The 25148-nt window shown below is 39.9% G+C and overlaps 1 protein-coding gene across 2 annotated transcripts in view; it reads right to left on the bottom strand.

Annotated features, from left to right (window-relative positions):
- SLC2A9 (solute carrier family 2 member 9) overlaps window positions 1–25148 on the bottom strand; it is a 180547-nt gene that overhangs the window by 22751 nt on the left and 132648 nt on the right. For both annotated transcript variants that reach the window (XM_050947776.1, XM_050947775.1), the window contains one exon: window positions 10235–10362. In XM_050947776.1, coding sequence (XP_050803733.1) covers window positions 10235–10362 — 128 coding nt within the window. The remainder of the gene's footprint in view (window positions 1–10234; window positions 10363–25148) is intronic.

Genomic DNA, 25148 nt, shown 5'->3' with positions numbered 1-25148 from the left:
AAGGAACATAGCATTCAGACCACAATTCAATAAATATTCTGGTAATTTATAGTCAGTTGTAAGACCACGGTTAGGTTGAACTCACACAAATCCTTTAGTTAAATGGCACACGAAATCACTTAATAAGGCTGTGTAAAAAGAGAACATTAAACTAGCTATTCCATGTTTGTTCTGTTTTGCCAGAGTCAATTCTGAGCTTCCCTTGAGCAAATATTTGCAATACTTCTGCGATTAAATTAAAACAACTGCACTACAGAACAGTTACTTATCAGCATAATAGAGTGATATGGAAATTCAGAGGAGTGGGTGGAGCTGGGTGAACACTGCAAAACAGCATTTACAATCAGTCGTTTGAAGTCTGTCCCTTTGTATTCACAAATACTCACATGAATGAATTTTTGTTCCCATGAATGTTTGGGGAATAGATGGTCCCTATCCACAGGCAGGCAAGAGTATTTGCTATATTATTCATTATTCTCCTGTTTAAAATTTTAGTCATCCAATCAAGGAACAGAATTAGTAACTGTGAATTATGAGCAGTTTATACAAAGAATTTGCAAACAGCACGTCGGTTGAAATTTGTATAAACTTTTCAAACAATTACAAATAAATTAACAAAAATCAATCTGTTCATGAAGAATTCATGAACAAAACAAAAGGTTTGATTCATTAAAAAGACATATTTACAACAAATAAGAAAATATCTGATACTCAAGCTTTCATTAATCAAGCAGACAAACACACAAGATCCAAAGGCTGGAAGATGAAGTCAGAAAAGTTCAAGCTGGAAATAAGATGCAAATTTTTAATAGTGAAGGGAACTGACCATTGCAATAGCTCACCAAGGGAAATTCTTCATCCCTTGGAATCTTGAAACCCAGATTACATGTCTTTCTAAAAGATATGCTCTTGTTCAACCACAAGCTGGGCTAGATGCCGAAATAACTGAGTGAAATTTGATGGATTGTGTTATGCAGCAGAGTAGATGATCACAATGGTCTATTCTGCCTTTGAAGTCAAAGAAATCTATTAAATGTGATCAGTTTTAGTAGCGGAAAGTGACTATTGAAAAAAATGAGGAAATTTCTCCACTGACACAATTCTCTCCCATCCTGCTTATTTTCAAATTCCTGGCAAGAGAAGGTGAAACAAACGTTGCAAATAATGAGATTTGCAATTTACTGTCCATCTGAAAGTCCAGCCTGGGAACAGGGAGTACCTGAGTGTGCGTGACATCTGAAGAACTGGACAGGTCCTTCTCAAGCTTTTACTAAAACTAGACAGGAACCTAAGAGTCAGATTATGGCTAGTCCAGCAACAGGTGTGCTAGTGGGTGGGTGGGAGAATGGGGAGAAATAAACTGGCTGCAAACTACTGGGAAACAAAGATGCTGAATGGTCAGCTAGCACAGCTAGCATCATTCAACGCCCAGAAGAGGAATGCCAGGGCACAATGCAGTTGCGTCCAGGCTCTGTCCCATGCACACTAGTAAGTTTAGACAGCTCTGCATTTGAGTGAGAGCAGGGGACATGATGGCTACACTTTTTAATTCTGCTGCCCAGCCTGATTCCCAAGCCCCAGGAGCCACTGCTCTTTACAAAGACATTCTGCATTTCCCCACAGTACTCAACCCCTCAAGGTACTGCCCTGTTCCACTGCCTTTTGAGAGATGTAAGTTATGCCTAAATGTATAGGCTGCATAAATGCTCATCTGCAAGATCTCATTAAATCAATTTTTCAAAGATGAATCAATTTTATAGACTCCAAAGTCTTTGAGACTTAAAGTCACTTGCACTGGGTTTGTGATCAAGCACTAAACAGAATGTCCAAAGGGAGCATTTTAATTCCAGAATTTTGTAAGGGGCCCTCATGGTAATAGTTACAAAGTACTAGCCTGATTCTATAGTTCTCTGAGTAAGGGTTGCAAAGCTTTAATAGCAGTAGCTGAAAATAAATTTGAAGAGCTTTGGACTTTCTTGGTCTGCATTCTAACAGGAGTGTGAAGGATTTCATGCTCTGTTTGAACTTTTTCAATTGCAAAAGAAAATTTATTCCCAAGGAAACTTAACTTCTCTTTATGCTCTTTTATAAAACTTTCATTTCTTTGCTTAGGTGGATCACAGCTCCATTTTATTCAAAAGCATCACATATTTGTACAAGTTAGACAAATTTCTGGGAGCACCATTAATAAACATTGTTTATTTTATGCTATACATTAATGTTTACTAAAGTATTGGTAAAGTTAATCATTATTAGGATACTTCTCATTTGTGGAGTATAATTTTCCAGTCCCATGGGAATTTGAGATTTTAAAAACATTTCCCATCTTGAATTGGGACAAAAAGTTAATCTTCAAAATATGTTTTCAGATTTTTGATTTGTGAAAATTGTTGATTGGGTCAATTGAAACATTTTGGTTTGATAATTTCAAAATATTTCATTTCAATTTTTATCTCAAAAAAACCCCTATACATTTATTTTAAAATAAATTATTTTGACCCAAAAAACCCCCTTTCCCATGAACAGTTTTTGTTAGATGAATCGGTATTTTTAAATGAAAAACATTTTGTTGAAAATTTCCCAGCCAGCTCTAGTTTTTAATTTAACCAACAGCACCTGTAGAAGTCAGCAGTGAGAGCTTAGCACTTTTTAAAATAAGGCTATTAATTAGTTACTTTGGGTCTGATCCTGTTTCACTGAAGTCAGTGGAACTTTGTCACTGACCTTGATGGGTGCAGGATTAGACCCGCACTACTTAAATATGATCTTGGAGTCATTTTGGATAGTTTTCTGAAAACATCTTCTCAATGTCCAGTGACACTCAAAAAAGCTAACAAAATGTTAGGAACCATTAGCAAAGGGATAAATAATAAGACAGTAAATATCAAAATGCCACTATATAAATCCACGGTACGCCCACATCTGGAATACTGTGTGCAGTTCTGGTTGCCCCAACTTAGAAAAATGTATTAGAACTGGGAAAGGTCTAGATCAGGGCAATAAAAATGATTAAGGGTATGGAACAGCTTCCCTATGAAGAGAGATTAAAAAGACTGGAACTGTTCAGCCTGGAAAAGAGACAGCTGGGGGGATATGATAGAGATCTATAAAATCATGAATGGTATGGAAGAAAAGGTATTATTTACTCCTTCACATAACACAAGAACCAGAGTTCACCCTGTGAAATTAACAGGTGGCAGGTTTAAAACAAACAAAAGGAAGTACTTCACATAATGCACTGTCAACTTGTAGAACTTGTTGACAGGGGATGCTGTTAAGGCCAAAAGTATAATTGGGTTAAAAAAAGAAAAAGTTCATGGAGGATAGGTCCCTCAGTGGTTATTAGCCAAGATGGTCAGGGATGCAGTCTCACGCTCTGAGTGTCCCTAGGCCTCTAACTGTCCGATTCTGGGACTGGACGACAGGGGATGGATCATTTGATAATTGTTCTCTTATTTTCATTCCCTTTGAAGTATCTGATATTGGCCACTGTCAGAAGACAAGAGATTGGGCCAGATGGATCTTTGGTCTGACCCAATATGGCCATTATTATGAGGCTAAATCCAAGAGTGATAAAAAGTTGTCACCACTTTGTCCGAAGTATTTTAAAATAAAAATACAGCTTTAAATATTACTACTGCAGCTGGAGGGATTTTCCCTCAAGAGAATTTTTTAGAAAGTTTCCCTCAAAAATTGTGGTGATTATGTGGGTGGGTCCCAGGGACATTCTTGCAGTTTGTCACCATGCTTCTAAGAGTGCACTTACTCAGCCCCAAGTTACATGACATCAGATCTGTTGGCTGTTTTGTGGACTGCTATAAAAATAACCCTACCAGATACAAGATCCACATGGAAAAATGTATATGTTTAGGAAACAGGAACCAACCCTGAAGTGCTAATTCAGGCCAAATATCTATTTGATAGACATTTTGCTTGAATAAAGGACTTCGGGATTTGGCCTATAAAGCATAGAGCATTAAAACAGTTTAAAACTCTACCACGCGGAGAAACACTGGGGCACTGTGGGGGAAGGGGCCGCAATACCTTTGTGACTTATTCTGTAAATCTGGTCTACAGACTCCCTTCTCTCATCAAGGTCTGTTTTTGTCTTCAGGGCCCAATCCTATGAACTGTGGCGTGTCCTCAATGCCCAATGAAATTAGAGGGTGTAGAGAGCACTGAACACCTCTCAAGAGGTAGTCTCCTGAAGTGATGAATAGAAGTTTGAAATGCCTCCAGACTGAGAAATACAATTTTTATCATGTGTCTGTATATGAAAAGGTTACAAGACCACATGTGATGAAGACATCACTATTCCTACAAGTTTAAGCTAATAAATTTAATGCATAAAACAATGAATGTTTTTGACATCTGTTATTTAGAAAATATTATGTATTTGCCTCTTAATTTTCTTGTTGCAAATACTATGTATACCTAAACCTCGCAGCTCAATCTGAGCAGCTGTCCCCACAAATAAAGATGTGAGCAGATAAACATAGAATTTTGCCATCTGTCAGTAGAAAAGGACTGCAGGGACATGTTAAAAGACTCTCAAGTTGCAGACTCCCGGAGAAGAGAATAAAAAGTCTTGATTGGACCATAACAGTTTTCAGTTTTTCATCATAGCAGAATATAGCGAGAGAAAAAAGTTTTAAAAACTTACGTTAAGTAGAAATGGGTAACTAATTCGCAAAGTTTGTGTAATGAAGGAGAAGCAACAAATAACTGTTTTGAAAACATTAGAGCCACACTTTTTTTTTGCACTGAAGTGATATGGTTATAATGTAATATTCAGATATGCACATCAAATACAACTTGCATATTTCCATTTAATATACTGCTTTCCATTTTAAACTTAATTTTGATTTTCCCTCTCACTTTCAATTATTAAAATAGTTATCACGTTGAAACTAATTTAAGAAATCAATACAAACAAATTACTCTACTTTCAATATTCTACACTGAGGATGGGAACCAATATAATATTTTCACTTATGCATTTGCTTTAGAATCTTAACTTCACATTTTAGTGCATAGGTCAGACAAGTAGCTATCTTACTTTACTAAATTTAACTACAGGGATTGATGGGGGAAATTCTGACATTCAAACTAATTATTAGGTGACATTTTGGAGAATTGACTGCCAACTAATCTTCAATAGCTATGAATATTTTACAAATTTCCTCCCCAAAATTTTAACATAAAACTGTTGTGAAAAGTAAAATATGTATAAAAAACCGCCTCCTCTTGTGGCTTTATAAAACAAATTATTGAAAAAATGCATGGAGCACTCATACTAAAATTTAAACAGATTGAATGGATTATTCATTTTGTTAAGATGTTTCAAGTATTGATAAGTTTTTTTTAAGTTATGCTATAAGAACAAAATTACAACAGCCTTAACCAGGAAATGACTATGAGGCTATTGACTCTGTAATGAAGTATGCAACTCAGATGCTGTAATTCAGAGAACAAAGCTAACTGGAGGAGCTGGACAAAGAGAAAGTTAAGGAAGACCATTCTTAAATTCCTGACTTATTCTCTCTAGCTTTGTGAATGAGGAAGGCATTACTGGTCAAATGCATGAATAATCTTAGAAGAAAATTAAAACCCAAGTAACTCTATTTTCATGTATATACATCTGATTTCAAATTGTAAGGAAGCTCTACCAACAAAAACAAACCAACAAAAACAGCAGTATACGTTGCCTTCAGTATAACTGAAGATGTATTTTTTGTCATGAAAAAGTAGAATTTTTCATTAAGCTAAATTATGTATTTCCCAGGACAACATGAAATCACTAAAAAATGTTAGTATATAGATGAAAAACCAAAGAATTTCAATCACTTTTTAGCCTGCTGAGACCTACTTAGTGCCTTTTAAAACAGTTAACACTCAGGGCATGACCTATGATGAGGGGTTAGCAGAAACACAGGATACATATAATACAATCTAGCAAAGATAATCATGGACTACATGAAATGAGAGATGTGCCTGAGCTACACAGTTCAGATCTGGCTGCCACAAGGGCAGTCTCCAAGTAAGAGCTTAAGAAGCAGAAATGAGGGTACAAACATGGGGCACCTTGAATATCCCTACAAGAAAAATCTGAAAAAAAGTGTGATTTTCAAGAGAAAATTTCCCTGACAAAAGTACACAATTATGATGGGATTTTCAAAATCACAGAGCATTAGCCTAATTCCACTGAAGAAAATGGGAGTTCTAGTTACTTGAAGGGGAGCAGAGTTAGGAAGTACAAAGTACTTTTTGCAAATCCTTACTCTTTACGGGTTGACCCAATGCCTAGTGAAGCCAATGAAAAGACCTCCATTGATTTCATTGAGGACTGGATCAGGCTCTTAGGGCTTATTACTGTGAGCAGTCTAACTGAAGTCAATGGCAACAGTGAGCTGGACAAAAAATTTTGGTGAATGATAAATTTACTCAAAAATGAAGTTTTGGCCAATGAAAATATGAGGAAGTTGTTTTTTAAAAAAGTCAAAACAGTTCATTTTGACATTTTCAAAATGAGCCATTTTGACATTTAGTTTCAAATCAATCTGTTTCATTTAGAAAATGTCATTTTGAGTCAACATTTCATTTTTAAAATGTCTTTTCATTCAACCAAGATGATTTTTTCCCCTATTTTTTTGTTTTGGTGAGAAAAACCAAAAACATCAAATCAGTTCAGATTTAGTTTTTTGGATTTTTCAGTTTAGCCTCAAAACCAAAACATCAGTTATTCACTCACCTCTAAGGAGTAGAAAAGTTTCAAAGGACTGGGATCTTTGTATTCAGTTTACATTTTGAAGGTGTTCTTAGTAATCAAAAGGCTAAAGACTTCCTCCACTCCTTTTAAATTCAAGATTTGATTAGCTGGGTCAGTGTTTATAACAGTTTTCAGATCTCTCACATAAATTATAATCCATGCAAAGAAATGTAACCAGTTTTACTTGGTCAAAGATGTCCTATATGCTACTCTCACTGAGAATAAATGTCTAGCAGAAACAGTACACATTTTATATCGAGTATTTTTTCAGTTATAAGTAGACACAAAAAGTAATTTTCAGAAATTAAAAAACCCCACCACTTATTCTAAATTTCATTACCCAGAAAGGACTTGTCCAATTAGCCTCACACTTTCCAGAACAATTCTCCTCTGGACAACAATTAGATGTGAAAAAATTCTGCTTTCTTTTCCCTAAAACATTTTCTGTTTGTGTCCACTTAAAATGGTGACAGGCAATTATTGTGTCACTACTTTGGCTTTGTAACTGTGAATCACGCTTTTATCATGTTATCAAAGGGTGAGGATGACCCTTTAAGGAAGCTGGGTTTAGTCCCTACCTGTGATTAACTAGTTGCATCTCAGCTGGTGAGATAAAAGGTCAACAAGCAGCTCACTTACAGGGAGAAGGGATGCTCATGCAGGAGACTCAGGAAATAACGTGGTAAGGAGGGCTTGCCACACCAGCCGGATGAAAGGCCTGGCTAGGGATATCTGCTAGGTAGGCAAAAGCAAAAGACTGCTGAGACAAAGGCTTAGGAGGGCCAAGACCTGGTTCACCTCTTTTGACCAACATTTAGCTGTGTTTGAACAATAAATGCATCCTTGGGGAAAGGGACTGAAATATTGTCATTGGTGGTAGATTCACTGATGCACTGTCCAGTGAACTGGCCCATCAGCTTGCCTGAAAGTGGGGAAACAGAAACAGGGTCCTTTGCCATGTTTGGAGAGACCTTGCTACACACGTAGCACTGCAATAAGTATATGGCTGACAAAGTGAACAAAAGGCTTGATGTAAACAAACTGGAGAGAGTCCAGAGGAGAGCACCAAAAATGATAAAAGGTTTAGAAAGCCTCACCCATGAAGAAAGGTTAAGAAAACCTAACATGCTTAGTCTTGAGAAAAGAAGACTGAGGAGGGACTTTATAAGTCTTCCAGTATCGTAAAGGTTGTTATACAGAGGATGGTGATCAGCTGTTCCCCATGTCCACTGAAGGTAGGAAAAGTAGTAATGGTCTTAATCTGCAGCAAGGGAGATTTAGATTAGACACTAGGAAAAGAACTGTAAGGATAGTTAAATTCTGGAATAGGTTTCCAAGCAAGGTTGTGGAATCCTCGTCAATGGAGATTTTAAAGAACAGGTTAAACAAACACCTGTCAGGGATGGTCTTCTAGATATACTTAGTATCAAAGTCCCTTTGAGCCCTACAGTTCTACATTTCTATGATTCTATTCAAAATCTCATTTGACTGAAGTGAATGGGAGTCTTGGTACTGACTTCAATGGATACTGGATCAAACCTGAAGTCCCCATTTATCACCCATGTTCATAATTCCTTTGAAGGTCATCATTCATTTTTTTTGGGAGCATAAAACTCTCCTTCTCTAAGGCTATGTCTACACTACTCGCCAGATTGCCGGGTAGTGATCCATCTATTGGGGATAGATTTATTGCATCTAGTGTAGATGCGATAAAATTAATTTCCGATCGCTCTGCCGTTGACTCTGGAACTACACCGCGTGCGAGAGGCAGAAGCAGAGTTGACGGGGGAGCGACAGCGGTTGACTCACCGCCATCCTCATGGCCAGGTAAATTGACCTAAGATACGCCGACTTTAGCAATGCTATTCGTGTAGCTGAAGTTGCGTATCTTAGGTTGACTCCCCTCCTAGTGTAGACCTAGCCTGAGTCCCCACTGTGACATTCTATACCTTGGAGGAGCATACTGTAACCCCAAATTCCTCATTTTCATATAATCGTGATCTTACATATAAAGCAGGCCTTGTAAGGTATCAGGGGAAAGGTTATGATCTGCTGAAAGTCATTTCTCTATCCATACACCTGTATCATGAATGCATATGAAGTTATGAGAATTGTGTTGTATGGTGGTCACTAGAACATGCTGTAAATTGGGGAATCAGCCAGATATTAGCTCCCCAGAGGCAGCAGTAAGGAAAGTGACCAACGCCCGGGCAGAGTGTCAAACAACCCATCGACAGCCATTGTCCAGCAAGGGAGCTACAATGCGATGACTTACCTGCTCAACCTTGCTTGAAGAGACTCAGGGCTAGTCTACACTGGCAAAATTCAAGTGCTGCCACGGCAGTGCTTTAATGTGCCTTGTGTGGTCTCAGCGCTTTAAAAAAAACCACCTCTGTGAGGGGTGTGGCTCCCAGCGCCAGTGCACTCTCTATACTGACACTTTACCGCGCTGAAACTTGCTGTGCTCAGGGGTGTTTTTTCACACCGCTGAGCAAGAAAATTGCAGTGCTGTAAATTGCCAGTGTAGACAAGCCCTCAGCAATGCCCCCCAGACATGCCTGGACTTGTGCTCCCCAAGCACATGGACTGAGGGTATAAAACAGACAAAGTGGACACATACTGGGCCCTTCTCCCGCCCCCACCTATGCTGCAAGCAACCAAGACACTGAGAAGATAAGATTCCAAGATTGCTGCCCAGTCTAATAGGGTTGAGAGTTTCGAATGCGTGATTATATTTTATTTCTTTTGGTAACTGACTCTGACTTTTTGCCTATCACTTAAAAGTCTACCTTTTATAGTCAATAAATTTGTTTAATTGTTTATCTTTACCAGTGAGTTTGTATGAAGTGTGGTGTAAATCTGGTTTGACAAAGGCTGATGTATATCCACTTTCCATTGTTGAAGCGGTGAACCAATTAATAAATTTGCATTGCCCATCTTGAGCCATGCAAGATGGTATATTCCTGGGGTACAGTGCTGGGAGCAGGGGGGATTTGGCTCTGGTGCCTTTCTCTGTGTGACTCACGAGTGGCTCTGGGAGCATTCACGCAATCCAGCTGGGTGTGGGCGCTCCACATGCAGCTGTGCTGAGCGATCACAGCGCCTGGAAGGGTTGCTGCTGGTGACTAGCAAGGCATTGTGAGAGACAGCCAAGGCGGGGGAGACTTCAGGGGACACAGTCCTAGGCAGCATCCTGGTTCCAGGCTGCACTCTGGGGGGATCCTGTCACACCCACATTCCCCACCAGAAATAAGCTATTGTTCACAAGCCCACAATATAATATTTTCCTCCTCACTTTCCGTTAAGTGGAACTTCAGCATAACATACATTTACAATTGACACACTGAAATGCATCAAAAGGAGGTGCAGGTTTCATTCCACTTCACAACAAAGAAAGTTTCTTAATGATCTGATGATAAACTATTAATTCAATTATCATACAGTTAACTGTCATAAAGTGTGTACCTGAATAAAAGGGAAAAGAAGTCCCACTGAGAAATTGGAGACCCAGTTGACTGTCCCAGCTATCATAAATGCGGCAGGCTTTTGAGATGGCTGAAAAAACTCTCCAGTCAAGACGAATGGAATCCCACCTGAAATGTATCAGCCAAGAAATGGTTGGTTTAATAAACTCTAATGCCTAAAGCTGTGGTAGCAATCAATATGGAAATGTCAAAAATTCACAAGCACTGAGATCTGTGACATCGATCAACGTCTGGTGCAGCTCTCCAGCTCTATTCTGGTGTGAAGTTATGATACGTAGACCTTGAACACTAGGATTTATTATTCCACGTGGTTTATTGAAACTTTAATTTTAAAGGGCTCGGCTTCCCCTGCATTATACCAGCTTTACATGAGTATAACTCCTTTGTGGAGTTACAGTGACGTAAAACTGGCAACAGAATGGATAATGGAGCCCAAAGTGTTTATCAATTTAATTTTAAGTTGATAACATGGGAGCAATTTAAATTCCTGTTCTTACTAAAACAGTCATAATGCTGCAGATTGAGGGATATTCTGTAACAGATTTTATGTTAAACATTAATATTTGGACAGGTGATTTAGAAATATACTTTAAAAAGAAAGATGAGATATTAAATAACTGCATAATTATTCACATTTTTGTAACAATGAAGCTGGAAATGATGAAAAGGCAAATGATTACTACTCTATTTAGTACGCTTTCATTGTTATTTATTTAACACACACACATACACACACACTATATATTAAAAATGTTCGTTTAATTCTAATCCCTTTGGAAAATCCATTTTTCCATAATACTCACAAATTTAAAAAACAAATCCTATTATATGTTAGATCCATTCTCTGTGTTGTCTCCCAGTATGTTTCTAGCTGATCTATCTTTGTCCTTTAGATTGTTAGCTCTGTGGGTGGAGACTTTACCTTCATTTGGCTGTTGCACAGCACTGAACACACTTGTCAGTGCTTAAAAATGATATACCAAGAAACTGCTACAATACAGTAACTACTACACTTAAAATACATTTAGTATCAACCATACTATGGGCACTAAGACATAACCCTTTACAGACATATAAAGGGACATATGGAAGAGACAGGGCACACGTATATCTTCACTACTGGCCGGATCAGCGGGCAGCGACCGATCCCCGATAGCTCTCCCATCGACTCCTGTATTCCAGCTTGCGAGAGGTGCAGGCAGAGTCAACGGGGGAGCAGCAGCAGTCGACTCACCATAGTGAAGACACTGCGGTAAGTAGATCTAAGTACGTTGACTTCAGCTACGTTATTCACGTAGCTGAGGTTCCGTAACTTAGATCGATTCCCCGCCCCTGGTGCAGACCAGGCCTGAAGGAAGACCTGTCTCTTCCTAAAGAACTTAAAGTCCAGTGAAACAATGGACACATGGAAAGAGGGGAATGAGATGCAAGAAAAAGCCATGTGACTGATCAGTAAAGTTCAGCCTGCATCATATTAACTATTAATATAATTTTTTCATCTTACAGTGCCTGAAAGCCTCAGCTGAATTGAGGCCATATTGCACTAGGTCTGTACATACACACAGTAAAAGACAGTCCCTGACCCAAAGAGCTTACTGTTTAAATGGACAATACGAAGGGGACAGAAAGGTAGTATTGTTACCCCCATCTTAGAGATGGGGAAATGAGATACCAAGCCACTCAGTGCTATTACTTCAAAGCTACCCATCCTGTCCATATTCTACAACTAAAAAACTATTTATCTCTATGGGGAATTAGTAGTGTGCACTGGCTTTTCTGTACAGCACTTTGAAGGTAAACAATGAAGTGCTACATAATGGCTCAGTAAGAGTATCTCTTATAGTGTATATTATGAAGCACAGGCAACACACTGTCTCTTAATCCTTGGTGTCTTGCACAGAGAGATTTCCATACTCTTGGAACCTGGGTTCAACTTCTAGGTTCTAGCAGGCAAGAGAACAACTGCATCTGTCATGTCAACATCTGCTTCAGCACTTGATATGCCATGTGAGGAAGCTGTTTGCCAGAGCATTTGCCCTGTGGAGAGAGGAAGTGAAGCACTGCATACGCAGAAAGTATAGAATGAGAATTTATTTATAATCATTTATTCTGTCATGCCTTTGCTTTAGGACAATCTACAGAGGTGTTGCTGTTCTTGTCAGCATAATCAAAATGTTATTCTAGATCCACTTGAGAAAATACACATTGTATAAGAGAGGAAAGGAGCCAATGGCAAAAAGAAAGAGAACAGAAGGACAGAAACATATCACAAAGCATAAATGTTATGGAAACAAAAATGTATCTGTGCTACTTGAAAAACAGTCTCTTGAAAAATCATGTGTGCTTTCTGGATACACATATTCAGCATCAGTAAGCCTGTGCTTTACATTAGTCACCAGCACCACACAGCTCTTGAATGTAACTAAAAAAGACTCTTAACTAATATAATTAAAACTGTGTCCAAGAGATTTTTCTACAAGTCAAGAAAAGGGAGAGTGGTGCTGTGGAGCCTTTCTAAAAGCTTTTTTTCAGGGGAAGGGGAGGATGGGGATATTAGAGATGGCACAGACAAGTGGTTCCACACTTCAGGAGGATATAGCCAATCATTTCTGAAAGGCACTGACTAGCCAACATAGAGAGAATACGCTACTGCAATGGGATGATGTCAGAGATTGTGTGAGAGAATGAATCAGTCTCTGAGTGTGTGAGGGAAAGTCTGACTGAGCTGAAGGGTAGGGCAGTTCTGAAGAAAACCAGGAGGCTGGGTTAAGACAGATTCTGTGATGCAAAGCCTTAAAATATGACAGGGCTTATGCTGCACTAGGACATGAAGCATGGGATGAAGGTGTCTTCCAGGAGTCAGTACATGGCACATCGAATTGTGGTGAAGGATCCACTGCAAAACAGAGTGAAATGAAGCAGGGACTGAACCAGTGAGAAAGGGATCTGGCTCAGGATCCAATGGACTTGGAATGTGAAACGTAGAGTAGAGAAATCTAGAGCAAAAGGCAGTGAGATACAGGTCGACATCAAGATGTCAGAGGAGTGACCAAGCTAAGGCACTGTACGCATAGGTAGGATCTAATGTACAAGTATAGGAAAATGAATGGACATGATACACAATCTAGATATGTACAGCATTACAATCGACTGTTTATTGTTGGCTTCATTTGGCCCTCCAACAGCTTATCTGTATCAAGCAATGTAGATAAAAATTACACCAACATCTATGACAATTAAACTTCAGAGCAGCATTTCCCAGACGTATGAAAACAGCCTCCCTTCAGGAAAATGAAATCACCTCTCCCCATTAACCTAACCAAGGCCCACCCAAAATAAGTGGTCTGTTGTGACAAGCAGGCTGTGCAGATTTTCATAATCTTCCTCTCCTTTCTTGCATGCTTTAGTAAACAGTGAAACCGTAAATAATGTTGACATTTAAGTCTCATCTTTGGCATCTGAATCTTCAGTACCCATTGAAGTGAATGGAGCAGCATACATCTCAGAATTAATATTTCAAGCTCTCTGCAAACTCAGGCAGACATCACTGCCATTGGTTACACTTAGATGACACTTTCAAGGTTTTCTCCACAGCAACTAGAGATTAAGGCGATTTTTAAAGGTATTTAGGTGCCTACCAATGCAGATAGGAACATCTGAAAATTCTCACTGGGTGCCTATCTGTATCTTTAGACACCTAAATACCTTTAAAAATCTGGCCCTTAATTCTTTTTTGAACAAAAGCAGAGTCTCTGGAGAGCCACTGAGATACATGCCCTAGTCCTCCCACTGATCAGTTATACCTACAATGGGGCCTGCCTCACACTTTAAGCAGCATTTCCTAGGGAATTGCGTTCAGTTAAAAAAAAAAAAGGAAAAAGAAAGAAAAACACCATTTTCTTTGTTACAATTTGTGGTTCTATAAATCTGGGTACTACTCTTGGCTCTCTCGTATGCTTGAGAAAGTTGCTTAACCTTTCTGTACCTCAGTTCTCCCATCTTAAAATGAAGATGATCCTGACTGTATTGTCACATTTTCAGGGTAACTGCACCTTTAGTCTCTGCTCTGTGGTCCATGCCAGGAGCGCCCAGTTAGGTCTCAGTTCTCTAGCCATCACCTGTCTCTGGGCAGGTAACTTTGTTCCACTCCTTTCTAAGAGGGGGAATTTTAAGGCTTCACAACTTCCTGCCTTACACTGGGATATCCACAGAGAGCCAGCCGGCCGAAAGACCAGTGCTTGTGCTTTGTTTTCCCTCTAAGGGCTATGATCAGTGTATTGCCAGTAGTCACAAGCCACCAGGGCTGGCTCTAGCAATTTCGCCGCCCCAAGCACGCCGCGGTGGGGGGGGCGTGCTCTGCCGCTCGCCAGTCCTGCGGCTCTGGTGGACCTCCCGCAGGCTTTCCTGCGGGGGGTCCGATGGTCCCGCGGCTCCAGAGGACCTCCTGCAGGCGTGCCAGCGGATGCTCCACCGGAGCTGTGGGACCAGCGGACCCTCCGCAGGCACGCCTGCGGAAGGTCCACCGGAGCTGCCTGCCGCCCTCCTGGCAACCGGCAGAGCGCCCCCCGTGGCATGCCGCCCCAAGCACACGCTTGGCGCGCTGTGGCCTGGAGCCGGCCCTGCAAGCCACCACACAGCTAAACTAGCAGATATGTTCTTAAAAGGTAAAAGCATTACAGAGAAAACATGATAAAAACAATAAACAGATGTAAACATATGCTGAACATCCCAGGAATCACCCATCCGTCTTAAGGGGCCCTAGTAAGCCAGTATTTCCAACCTTTACACAAGGATAGAAGGTCCTGTCCACGTGTTGGATCAGAAAGGAGGTCCTGAGTCAGTTCAGTCTTTTTTATAGGAAAAGCTCTTTCTCTCATGTGACTGGGATCTGGGCAATCATGCCAAGTGGGCAGAGCAGGAATCAGGTCTAATGGTCAGAATAAGATTCAGTACCCAGGAATCTGAGCCCAGGTCAGCACTGGAACCAGATGACAGAGCCAAGAGCCACAGCCAGTCAGGAGTTGGAGCCCAGGGTCAGAACCAGGTTACCCAGAGTGAGGCAAGGCTAGAACAAGGCAGGAGCTATCACAGCCATGGGCAAATGCTTTTAGCAGCCACTCAAACTGACCTGCTGCAGATGCTGGGCTTAAGAGCCAGTGTGCTAAGTTTTCCAACCAGTCAGGCAGAACAGCCAACCAGGCAGCCTACTACAAGCCAGCTGCAATTGTTAGGTTGCCTGGACACTAGCTTTGCAACAGACCTTGATTCCTGACACTTTCTTTGTCTGATGGTCTCTGGAAAACTCAGTTTGAACCAGCATACGCAAATCATCCCACGTAGTGATACATCTCTGGAGGTATTTAAAACCAAAGTGATTCACCTTAATCACCTCTCCCCTTCTCCCTCCCCCCCGAGCTAAGATAACCCTCCCCCCTGGAGTTGCAGGCTGTCGCTAGCCCACAGTGATACATAAACCCAGAGGTGTTGTATGTGGTTGCAATATCTGTCAAAACTATGTCCTAGTGGGAGATGTGAGACTTAATCAGTGTCTGTAAATTATAATGAGATTTTTGGATGAAAGTTGCTATTAAATGCCAATTATTATTATTCCCGTGGTATTTGTAACTACACTTCCATACCAAAAGAGGTTCAGCTTAGATTCCGTATTCAGAATTTGGAAGTTTATGCAAACTGAATCTGCCAAACTGAAGGAGGTGCAAATGTGGTCTTCACACCAACCAGGTGAATCATCTTGGCAAGTGTACCAGTGAAAGAAAAAATACAGAACGGACATCGCAGGCAAACTGAGTTTTAGAGTTTCCTTGGATTATTGTGATAAAGTTTGTTTTTATCAGTCATTCCATACAAATGAGTGAGTATCCTCATTCAAGTGTTCCCTTCCCCATCACTAATGTGAACTGAAAATTTCTGGCCTATGTTCACATATGATTTTTGTTACTGGAAATAAATGATAAATAAAAGCAGCCATTCTGACCAATTCACAGAGGTGCCATGGCTGTCTTGAAACACACAATTGTGAGATTTTGCAACTTCCACTGTGTGTATTTATGTGGGCTGGCATTACGGATTCTGCACTCCTAAATGAGCCATACCTGAGCATCACCATCAGAAGCTGGACATATGTTTTTCAGTAAAATAGCTATTTTTTGGTACTAACCATAAAAAAAATGTAGATTAGGAAACTTTCCTGCAGGAGTTTTTCAGCAAGGCAGCTTCTGAACATGAATTTACAGAGCTAATGCACCGACCATAATTATTGTGGTGATTCACTTTTATTACTTTGTCCTTTTCAGAGTAGCAATGACTATAATAGGAGGCGGAATTCTTAACACACTGTGATGTCTTAATGAAAGACTAATATACCAGTTAACCTGCTACCACCATTACAATTTACAAATCTCTTATTTCAGCTGTAATATATTACAGGTCAGACTTATAAACACCCAAAAATGTGTTAGTGTACACAATTTGGCAGACAACAATGTTTGTGTATTTTTGTGCAATATTTATTTGCATACATAATTACCACAATTGTAGTCAATGTAATTCAATTGCAAATGCCCACTTACTCATCCAAATAGTCAGTTATGTATGCAACTGATATTATAGTACAAAAATCAAAAAATAATTTAAAATGGTAATTTTATTAATTTAGGCATACAAATGCACATGAATTTTGCATATGCAACAGCATGCATTTAAAAATATATAAAATATGAATCTAAAATAAAATTGAGTTATAAAGATAAAAATTGTGCAGTCTTCAATATTCAGTTAAATGGTACATTTTCAGACAAATACGGCTTAGTATGAGTTGATTAATATAATGTAAAACCTAAATCTCTCTTTCAAATGCTTTTAAATAAAGGAGCAAATATTTTATCATAGAAAATATGCAAAGTGAGCAAAATCTTGAGATCCTTACTCAGTCATTTGGCATTAAAGTCAGTGGAGTAAAAGTAGGATTTATGGGTGAAATTAAGACAGGGAATATTTAAACTTAGGATCAAGGAAATCTATTGCTTTGGTGAATAGTCCCAAGGAAAGGGTAGAAACTCTGTCTCTTTTGAATGACCAAAGAGAATGGTATTCCTTGCGAAAAAATGTGCTACCTTTTAGTTGTGGCCATGCTGGCAACACCAGACTGTTATAGATTTGTTGGTAATCAGTTCGGGGTCAGCAAAGCCATAGTGCAGGGGACTGGACTAGATGACCTCTTGAGGTCCCTTCCAGTTATATGATTCTGTGGTGGCACAGCAATCATGGAGGTATGCCAAACAATCAATGCTGTGCTGTTCTTCCCCTGCCCCCCTGGTTGTAAAAATTGGAAATATTCCTGAAATAATTGCAGGGTTTGAATGGATGGTGTTCCTGAACTGTGCAGGTGTGACTGATGGCATATCTCTAGTTTATGCATGCCATTTGAAACAAGCGAGTACATTAACAGGAAAGGATACTACTCCATCATACAAGGCCTTGTGGGCCACCATGGCATATTGATGGACACTAACATTGAATTGAGTGCATGATGCCAGGGTGTTCCAGAAATTTGGCTTGTGTCAATGTGGACAAGCTGGTACATTGTTCCCTCCAACAGTCGTGCTGTGATTTTTAGGTAAACTGCTGCCCTAGTTGAGAAATGTTTATCTTGATAGGCGCCAAATTGGATAAGAGACAGTTTAACTATGTGCTGAGCATGTGCAGAATCATGGTGGAATGTGCCTTTGACTGACCGAAATCAAGATACAGTGCTCGTGTGGACATGGGGCATGACAGCAGCATGCTTATATCAACATATGGTCATGCTGAAGTGGGTTTGGCTACCATACACTGAATAGCCTGCAATTGCTGAACCTGTTGTTAGCATGCAGTGAAGACATGGCCTAAGAGAAAACTGGATAAAGTGCTGAAAAAGTATATTGTAGGAAACAACCCTGCCCCAGCAGCAGAGGGACTAAATGACCTAAGATATCTTTTCCTTCTCTGATTTCTATTAATCTATACATGGAGCAAGAATTTTGCAAAATATTTAACTAGAGTTTTGAGATAATCTGACAAGTTATAGAACATCTCCTTAAAATGTAAATTCCATTTGACAGAATAATGCTCAACAAATAACAGCTTAGCACATTCAAATGCAACAGTGGCATTGCCTAGATAATTCTATTTAGGAAATTAGGAGCAGAATGTGTGACAGGGATGTAACACTGCTCAGCTTCATGAACAGACACACTGTGGTCATCTTTGTGGATTGAACTTGAGACCTTCAGTCTGTACTACTTGACTTTTTCAGAGTTAAGTATCTATCTAAAATGTGCCTCATCAGTATTTTGGTTTAAAATGGCATATCTATAACAAGTACAAATGACAATTAGGACACAATATCCAAAAAACCAGAGATCCGCCTAAAGCTTTCCCATCACTCCAATCCATCTATTCATCCTGGCCTCTTTTCCTCCATTGGTTAGGAGAACAGGAAGGCTTTGTGCCATGACCTGAAGATCAACAAATTCAGGCTTTGATGAACTGCTGGTTGAAGTGAATTCCACAGGCCAGGGTCTTGTCTTCAGACCCTCATCAATAAATCAGGGAACAATAAATCAACTGATATTATATGCCACAGATTCAAACAAAACAAAGCATGGGGCAGCTCCTCAACTAGTGTAAACTGATGTAGCTCCACCAACTAATATCAGTTGAGGAGCTGGCCCCAGTGGTCTTTATGAACCAGCCCATTTAAATCTCTGTCAGTTGACACAATAATATTACCAAGCATCTTGAAGTACATAATTACTACTAGTCATGTACAGAACTATATTCCAGAAAATAAAATATAGTTAAAGCTCCTACAATTGATAATCTTGCATTATTAGTTTTTATCTGTCACAGGTCTGCTCTTTAACAGGATAACAAGGAGGAGTCCGGTGGCACCTTAAAGATTTATTTGGGCATAAACTTTTTTGGGTAAAAAACCCACTTCTTCAGACGCATGGCGTGAAAATTACAGATACAGGCATAAATATATATTGGCACATGAAGAGAAGGGAGTTCCCTTACAACTGGAGAACCAATGTTGAAGGCCAGTTTAGTTAGTGTGGATGTGGTCCACTCCCAATAACTGATGAAGAGGTGTCAATACCAAGAGAGGGAAAATTGCTTTTGTAGTGAGCCAGCCACTCCCAGTCCCTATTCAAGCCCAAGTTAATGGCGTTAAGTTTGCAAATGAATTGTAGCTCTGCACTTTCTCTTTGAAGTCTGTTTTTGAGGTTTTTTGTTGAAGAATGGCTATTTTTAAATCTCTTATTGAATGTCCAGGGAGACTGAAGTGTTCTCCTACTGGCTTTTATAGTTTACTATTCCTGATGTCTGATGTGTGTCCATTTATTCTTTTACGTAAAGACTGTCTGGTTTGGCCAATGTACATGGCAGAGGGGCATTGCTGGCACATATCACATTAGTAGATGCGCAGGTGAATGAGTCTCTGATGGTGTGGCTGGTGTGGTTGGGTCCTATGATGGTGTCACTAGAGTAGATATGGGGACGGAGAAAGCAATGGGGTTTGTTACAGCGACTGGTTCCTGGGTTAGTGTTTCTGTGGTGTGGTGTGTAGTTGCTTGTGAGTACTTGCTTCAGGTTGGGGGGGTTGTCTGTAAGTAAGGACTGGTCTGCCTCCCAAGGCCTACGAGAGTGGGGGATTGTTTTCCAGTATAGGTTGTAGATCGCTGATGATGTGCTGGAGAGGTTTTAGCTGGGGACTGTACGTAATGGCCAGTGGTGTTCTGTTATTTTCCTTGTTGGGCCTACCTTGTAGTAGGTGACTTCTGGGTACCCATCTCACTCTGTCAATCTGTTTCCTCACTTTCCCAGGTGAGTACTGTAGTTTTAAGAATGCTTGATAGAGATCCGGTAGGTGTTTGTCTTTGTCTGAGGGATTAGAGCAAATGCGGTTGTATTTTAGGGCTTGGCTGTAGACAATGGATCATGTGGTGTGTCCTGGATGAAAGCTGGAGGCATGTAGGTAAGTATAGTGGTCAGTAGGTTTCTAGTATAGAGTAGTGTTTATGTGACCATCACTTATTTGCACTGTAGTGTCCAGGAAGTGGATCTCTTGTGTGGACTGGTCCAGCCTGAGGTTGATAGTGGGTGGAAATAGTTGGAATTAGGTGGAATCAGGTGGAATTCAAGGACCTCCTTCCCGTGGTCCAGGATGTTATTTCAGAGGATCTTTTGTTTAACATATATTTTGGTTTGGTACTAAGAAAGTGTATTAATTTAACAGCATGTAGAATGTCAGTCCTGGGAGCATTATTAATGTTATTGGTGCATAACCCAAATTAACAAAACTCATCTCAGAGTAAATGAAGTAGTTAAGGACACTGAGATCAATGGCAATTGGGACAAAATACAACATGGTTTTACAAAAGGTAGATCATGCCAAACCAACCTGATCTCCTTCTTTAAGAAGGTAACAGATGTTTTAGACAAAGGAAACGCAGTGGATCTAATTTACCTCGATTTCAGTAAGGTATTTGATATGGTTCTACATGGGGAATTATTAGTTAAATTGGAAAAGATGGGGATCAATATGAAAATTGAAATGTGGATAAGGAACTGGTTAAAGGGGAGACTACAATGGGTAGTACTGAAAAGTGAACTGCCAGGCTGGAAGGGGGTTACTAGTGAAGTTCCTCAGGGATTGGTTTCTGGACCAATCTTAATTAATCTTTTTATTACTGACCTTGGCACAAAAAGTGGGAATGTGCTAATAAAGTTTGCGGATGACACAAAACTGGGAGGTATTGCTAACACAAAGAAGGACTGGGATATCATACAGGAAGATCTGGATGACCTTGTAAACTGGAGTAATAATAATAGGATGAAATTTAATAGTGAAAAGTGCAAGATCATGCATTTAGGGATTAATAACAAGAATTTTGGTTATAAATTGGGGACACATCAATTGGAAGTAACAGAGGAGGAGAAGGATCTTGGAGTATTGGTTGGTCACAGGATGACTATGAGCCGTCAACGTGATATGACTGTTAAAAAAGCTAATGCAGTTTTATGATGCATTAGGCGAGGTATTTCCAGTAAAGATAAGGAGGTGTTAGTACCATTATACAAGGCACTGGTAAGACCTCATCTGGAATACTGTGTGCAGTTCTGGTCTCCCATATTTAAGAAGGATGAATTCAAACTGGAACAGGTAAAGAGAAGGGCTACTAGGATGATCCGAGGAATGGAAAACCTGTCATATGAAAGGGGACTGAAAGAACTTGGCTTGTTTAGCCTAACCAAAAGAAGGCTGAGGGGAGATATGATTGCTCTTTATAAATATATCAGAGGGATAAGTATCAGGGAGGGAGAGGAATTATTTAAGCTTAGTACCAATGTGGACACAAGAACAAACGGATATAAACTGGACACTAGGAAGTTTAGACTTAAAATTAGATGAAGGTTTCTAACCATTAGAGGAGTGAAGTCCTGGAACAGCCTTCCAAGCGGAGTAGAGGGGGCAAAAGACATATCTGGCTTCAAGACTAAGCTTGATAAGTTCATGGAGGGAATGGTATGATGGGATAGCCTAATTTTGCCAATTAATTGATCTTTGATTAGCAGGTAAATAGGCCCAATGGTCTGTGATGGGATTTTAGATGGGGTGGGATCTGAGTTACTAGAGAGAATTCTTTCCTGGGTGTCTGGCTGGTGAGTCTTGCCCACATGCTCACGGTTTAACTGATTGCCGTATTTGGGGTCGGGAAGGAATTTTCCTCCAGGGCAGATTGGCAGAGGCCCTGGAGGCTTTTTGCCTTCTGCTGCAGCATGGGGCACGGTCACTTGCTGGAGGATTCTCTGCACCTTGAGGTCTTTAAACCATGATTTGAGGACTTCAATAACTCAGACATAGGTTAGGGGTTTGTTACAGCAGTGGGTCGGTGAGATTCTGTGGCCTGCGTTGTGCAGGAGGTCAGACTGGTCCCTTCTGAGCTTAAGTCTATGAATCTATGAAATAAATTAAGCGATGGTGCGAACAAAAGTACAAACTGATATCTTGTGCAATAACTCCATTCGTATAAATTTTTGGTTTTTAATTCTACGTACTTTACTCCTAAGTGGTTTAAATATATAATTAAGTACAGATACAAAACCATTAGATAAGGAAAAAAATAGAATAATACTTTTATGCCTATTCAGGTAATCTTTAAAAAAAAAATTCCTTTTGCTTTTTTTTAATTTGCAAAAATTAAGAATAGCATTAATGTGAATCATCTGATGATTTGTTCTCCACACTAAACAAAAGTTTGTCCTTCCTTGAGTAGTAATTACTGTGTTTTGATACATACTCAGTTCCAAAAGGCAGTACTCTCAAGCAGAATTTTCAGAACCGTAATTTACTAGCTGCATTTTTCTTTCTGCTAATTGTTTTTATAAAAGAAAAGTACACTCTGCAACAAAAGAACCGCAGGAATTTCAACTGATTAAAATTTCACCTTTCTTGGTGCTTCTCTGATTAAATACATCTGGTCTCCTGGATACCTAAATGTCATTTTAAACTTACCATGGTTCCTTTATAGTTTCCTCATCCTCTGTCACTGCTGATAACACTAACTAGCTCATTGTCACCCAGGCTTGTAATATTTGGGGGAGGGGGTCATCTTTGACTTTCCCAGCTCCCTCACTGCATACTTCTATGCCATGTCCAAATCTTGTTGCTTCTTCCTACATAACATTTGAAAGACCTGCTCTTTTCGCTCTTTCCATACAGCTGAAACACTTATCCAAGTCATTATCATTTTTTGTTTTAATTACATAAACTTTTTCTCTCTGGTCTCCACAACAACCACATTGCTACCTCTAGTTAATTCAAAATGCAGCTGGTAAGATAGTCTTCCTTGCCAGTCATTTTGATCACATCGCCCACCTACATCATCTTTGGCTCATTCTACTAGCTCCACTTTTACCATTGCATCAAATTCTAGCTCTTTGTTCTCATTTTCAATATGACTCAGAAGTCTGCTGTGCCCTCCATATTTGTTCACCTCTGACAATAATTTCAGGATGATGACTTAAGAGATTTTATTTTATCTGCTCTAATGCAGTGACAATCTAATAGTAAATTGTATTTCAGAACCGATTCATGGTGACGTGGGAGATATAAATGTTTTGGACAGAGTTCCTCTACACTTCAGACCATGACTTTGGAATAATCAAAGTGAAGACAATCTTTGAATAACACAACGCAAGTTTTACATAAGATCCAGTGAATGTCAATACATTTGGTGGCTTTGGCTCAGGTCCAACTCCCAAGGAAATTAACTGGAATCTGTCCTTCAACTTCAGTTTTGCTAGATCAAGCCCTTAGTACTTTGAGACCTGCAGCCTTGCTGCATAAGAAATCTAATCATTCTTCACCAGGATACCCTCAATCCTGAAAATTCCTTATATCTTGGCATGCCAAACACACTAGAACGTGTCAACTTTTATTGCGCACCGAGGGGACCGGGCTATTTCTGAATTTTAGGAGTCAATACAAAAATCAGTACACAGTCAAAAATCCAGATGACCTCGGTTTGAACTTTGGATGCCTAATCACTGTTTGATTGGTTCTTAGAATAAAATTACAAGATGCAGTACACAACAGAAGGAGATTAGAAGAGGGGTAACATGACATTTTTTAAAGCAACCTATTATTATTATTATTCAGTATTTGTATTGTGATAGGAACTAGAAGCAGAGGTTATAGATCAGAACCTAAGTACATAGGTTACCTTTTTATAAACAAACTGAAAGAATTACAAAACAAACATTCATAAAAAAGCTAGTAATTTTAGATTAGTATGCATCATTCATTAGAGAAAGGATTACATACACATTCTTCTCATCCAAAGGCTGATCAACCCCGGATGCACCACTACATTTTGGAATGTGAGTATAAATGCAGTGTATGGTTATATTGTAATGTCCGTTTGCTTTACCTAATTCTTTTATTTTAAATAAAGTCTTTAATTCAATTACTTGTTGTGTCATTCACTATCCTCCACTAAACTAAATGATCTGTAACTGCCCCAGAGGCTCGAACCTCTAAGAGTTCAGTTTGGTCCTATTAATTGGGAACAACTAAGGTTACACTAGTCGACTGCCTTAAACAAACAGAAGAAGGCTGGCCTTTAATATGTGTGTGTGGCCTAGTCTACACTACGAGTTTAAACCGATTTTAGCAGCGTTAAACCGATTTTACGGCGTACCCGTCCACACTACGAGGCCCTTTATATCGCTATAAAGGGCTCTTTAAATCGGTTTCTGTACTCCTCCCCAATGAGAGGAGTAGCGCTAAAATCGGTATTACCATATCGGATTAGGGTTAGTGTGGCCACAAATCAATGGTATTGGCCTCCGGGCGGTATCCCACAGTGCACCACTGTGACTGCTCTGGACAGCAATCTGAACTCGGATGCAGTGGCCAGGTAAACAGGAAAAGCCCCGCGAACTTTTGAATTACATTTCCTGTTTGCCCAGCGTGGAGCTCTGATCAACACGGGTGGCGATGCAGTCCCAAATCCAAAAAGAGCTCCAGCATGGACCATATGGGAGATACTGGATCTGATCGATGTATGGGGTGACAAATCTGTTCTATCAGAGCTCCGTTACAGAAGACGAAATGCCAAAGCGTTTGAAAAAAATCTCCAGGCTACACAGTGCTGCATGACAAGCGTTAACGGAAAGCCAAAGAATCAAATGGACGCTCATGGAGGGAGGGAGGGGGTACTGAGGACTCCAGCTATCCCACAGTCCACAGCAGCCTCCGAAAACTGTTTGCATTCTTGGCTGAGCTCCCAGTACCTGTAGGTTCAAACACATTGTCCAGCGTGGTT

Source organism: Gopherus flavomarginatus, chromosome 3, assembly GCF_025201925.1.
Source record: "Gopherus flavomarginatus isolate rGopFla2 chromosome 3, rGopFla2.mat.asm, whole genome shotgun sequence".
Classification (NCBI taxonomy): Eukaryota; Metazoa; Chordata; order Testudines; family Testudinidae; genus Gopherus; species Gopherus flavomarginatus.
Note: the sequence above shows the minus strand (reverse complement) of the source record. Positions and strands in the feature narration are given on the sequence as shown.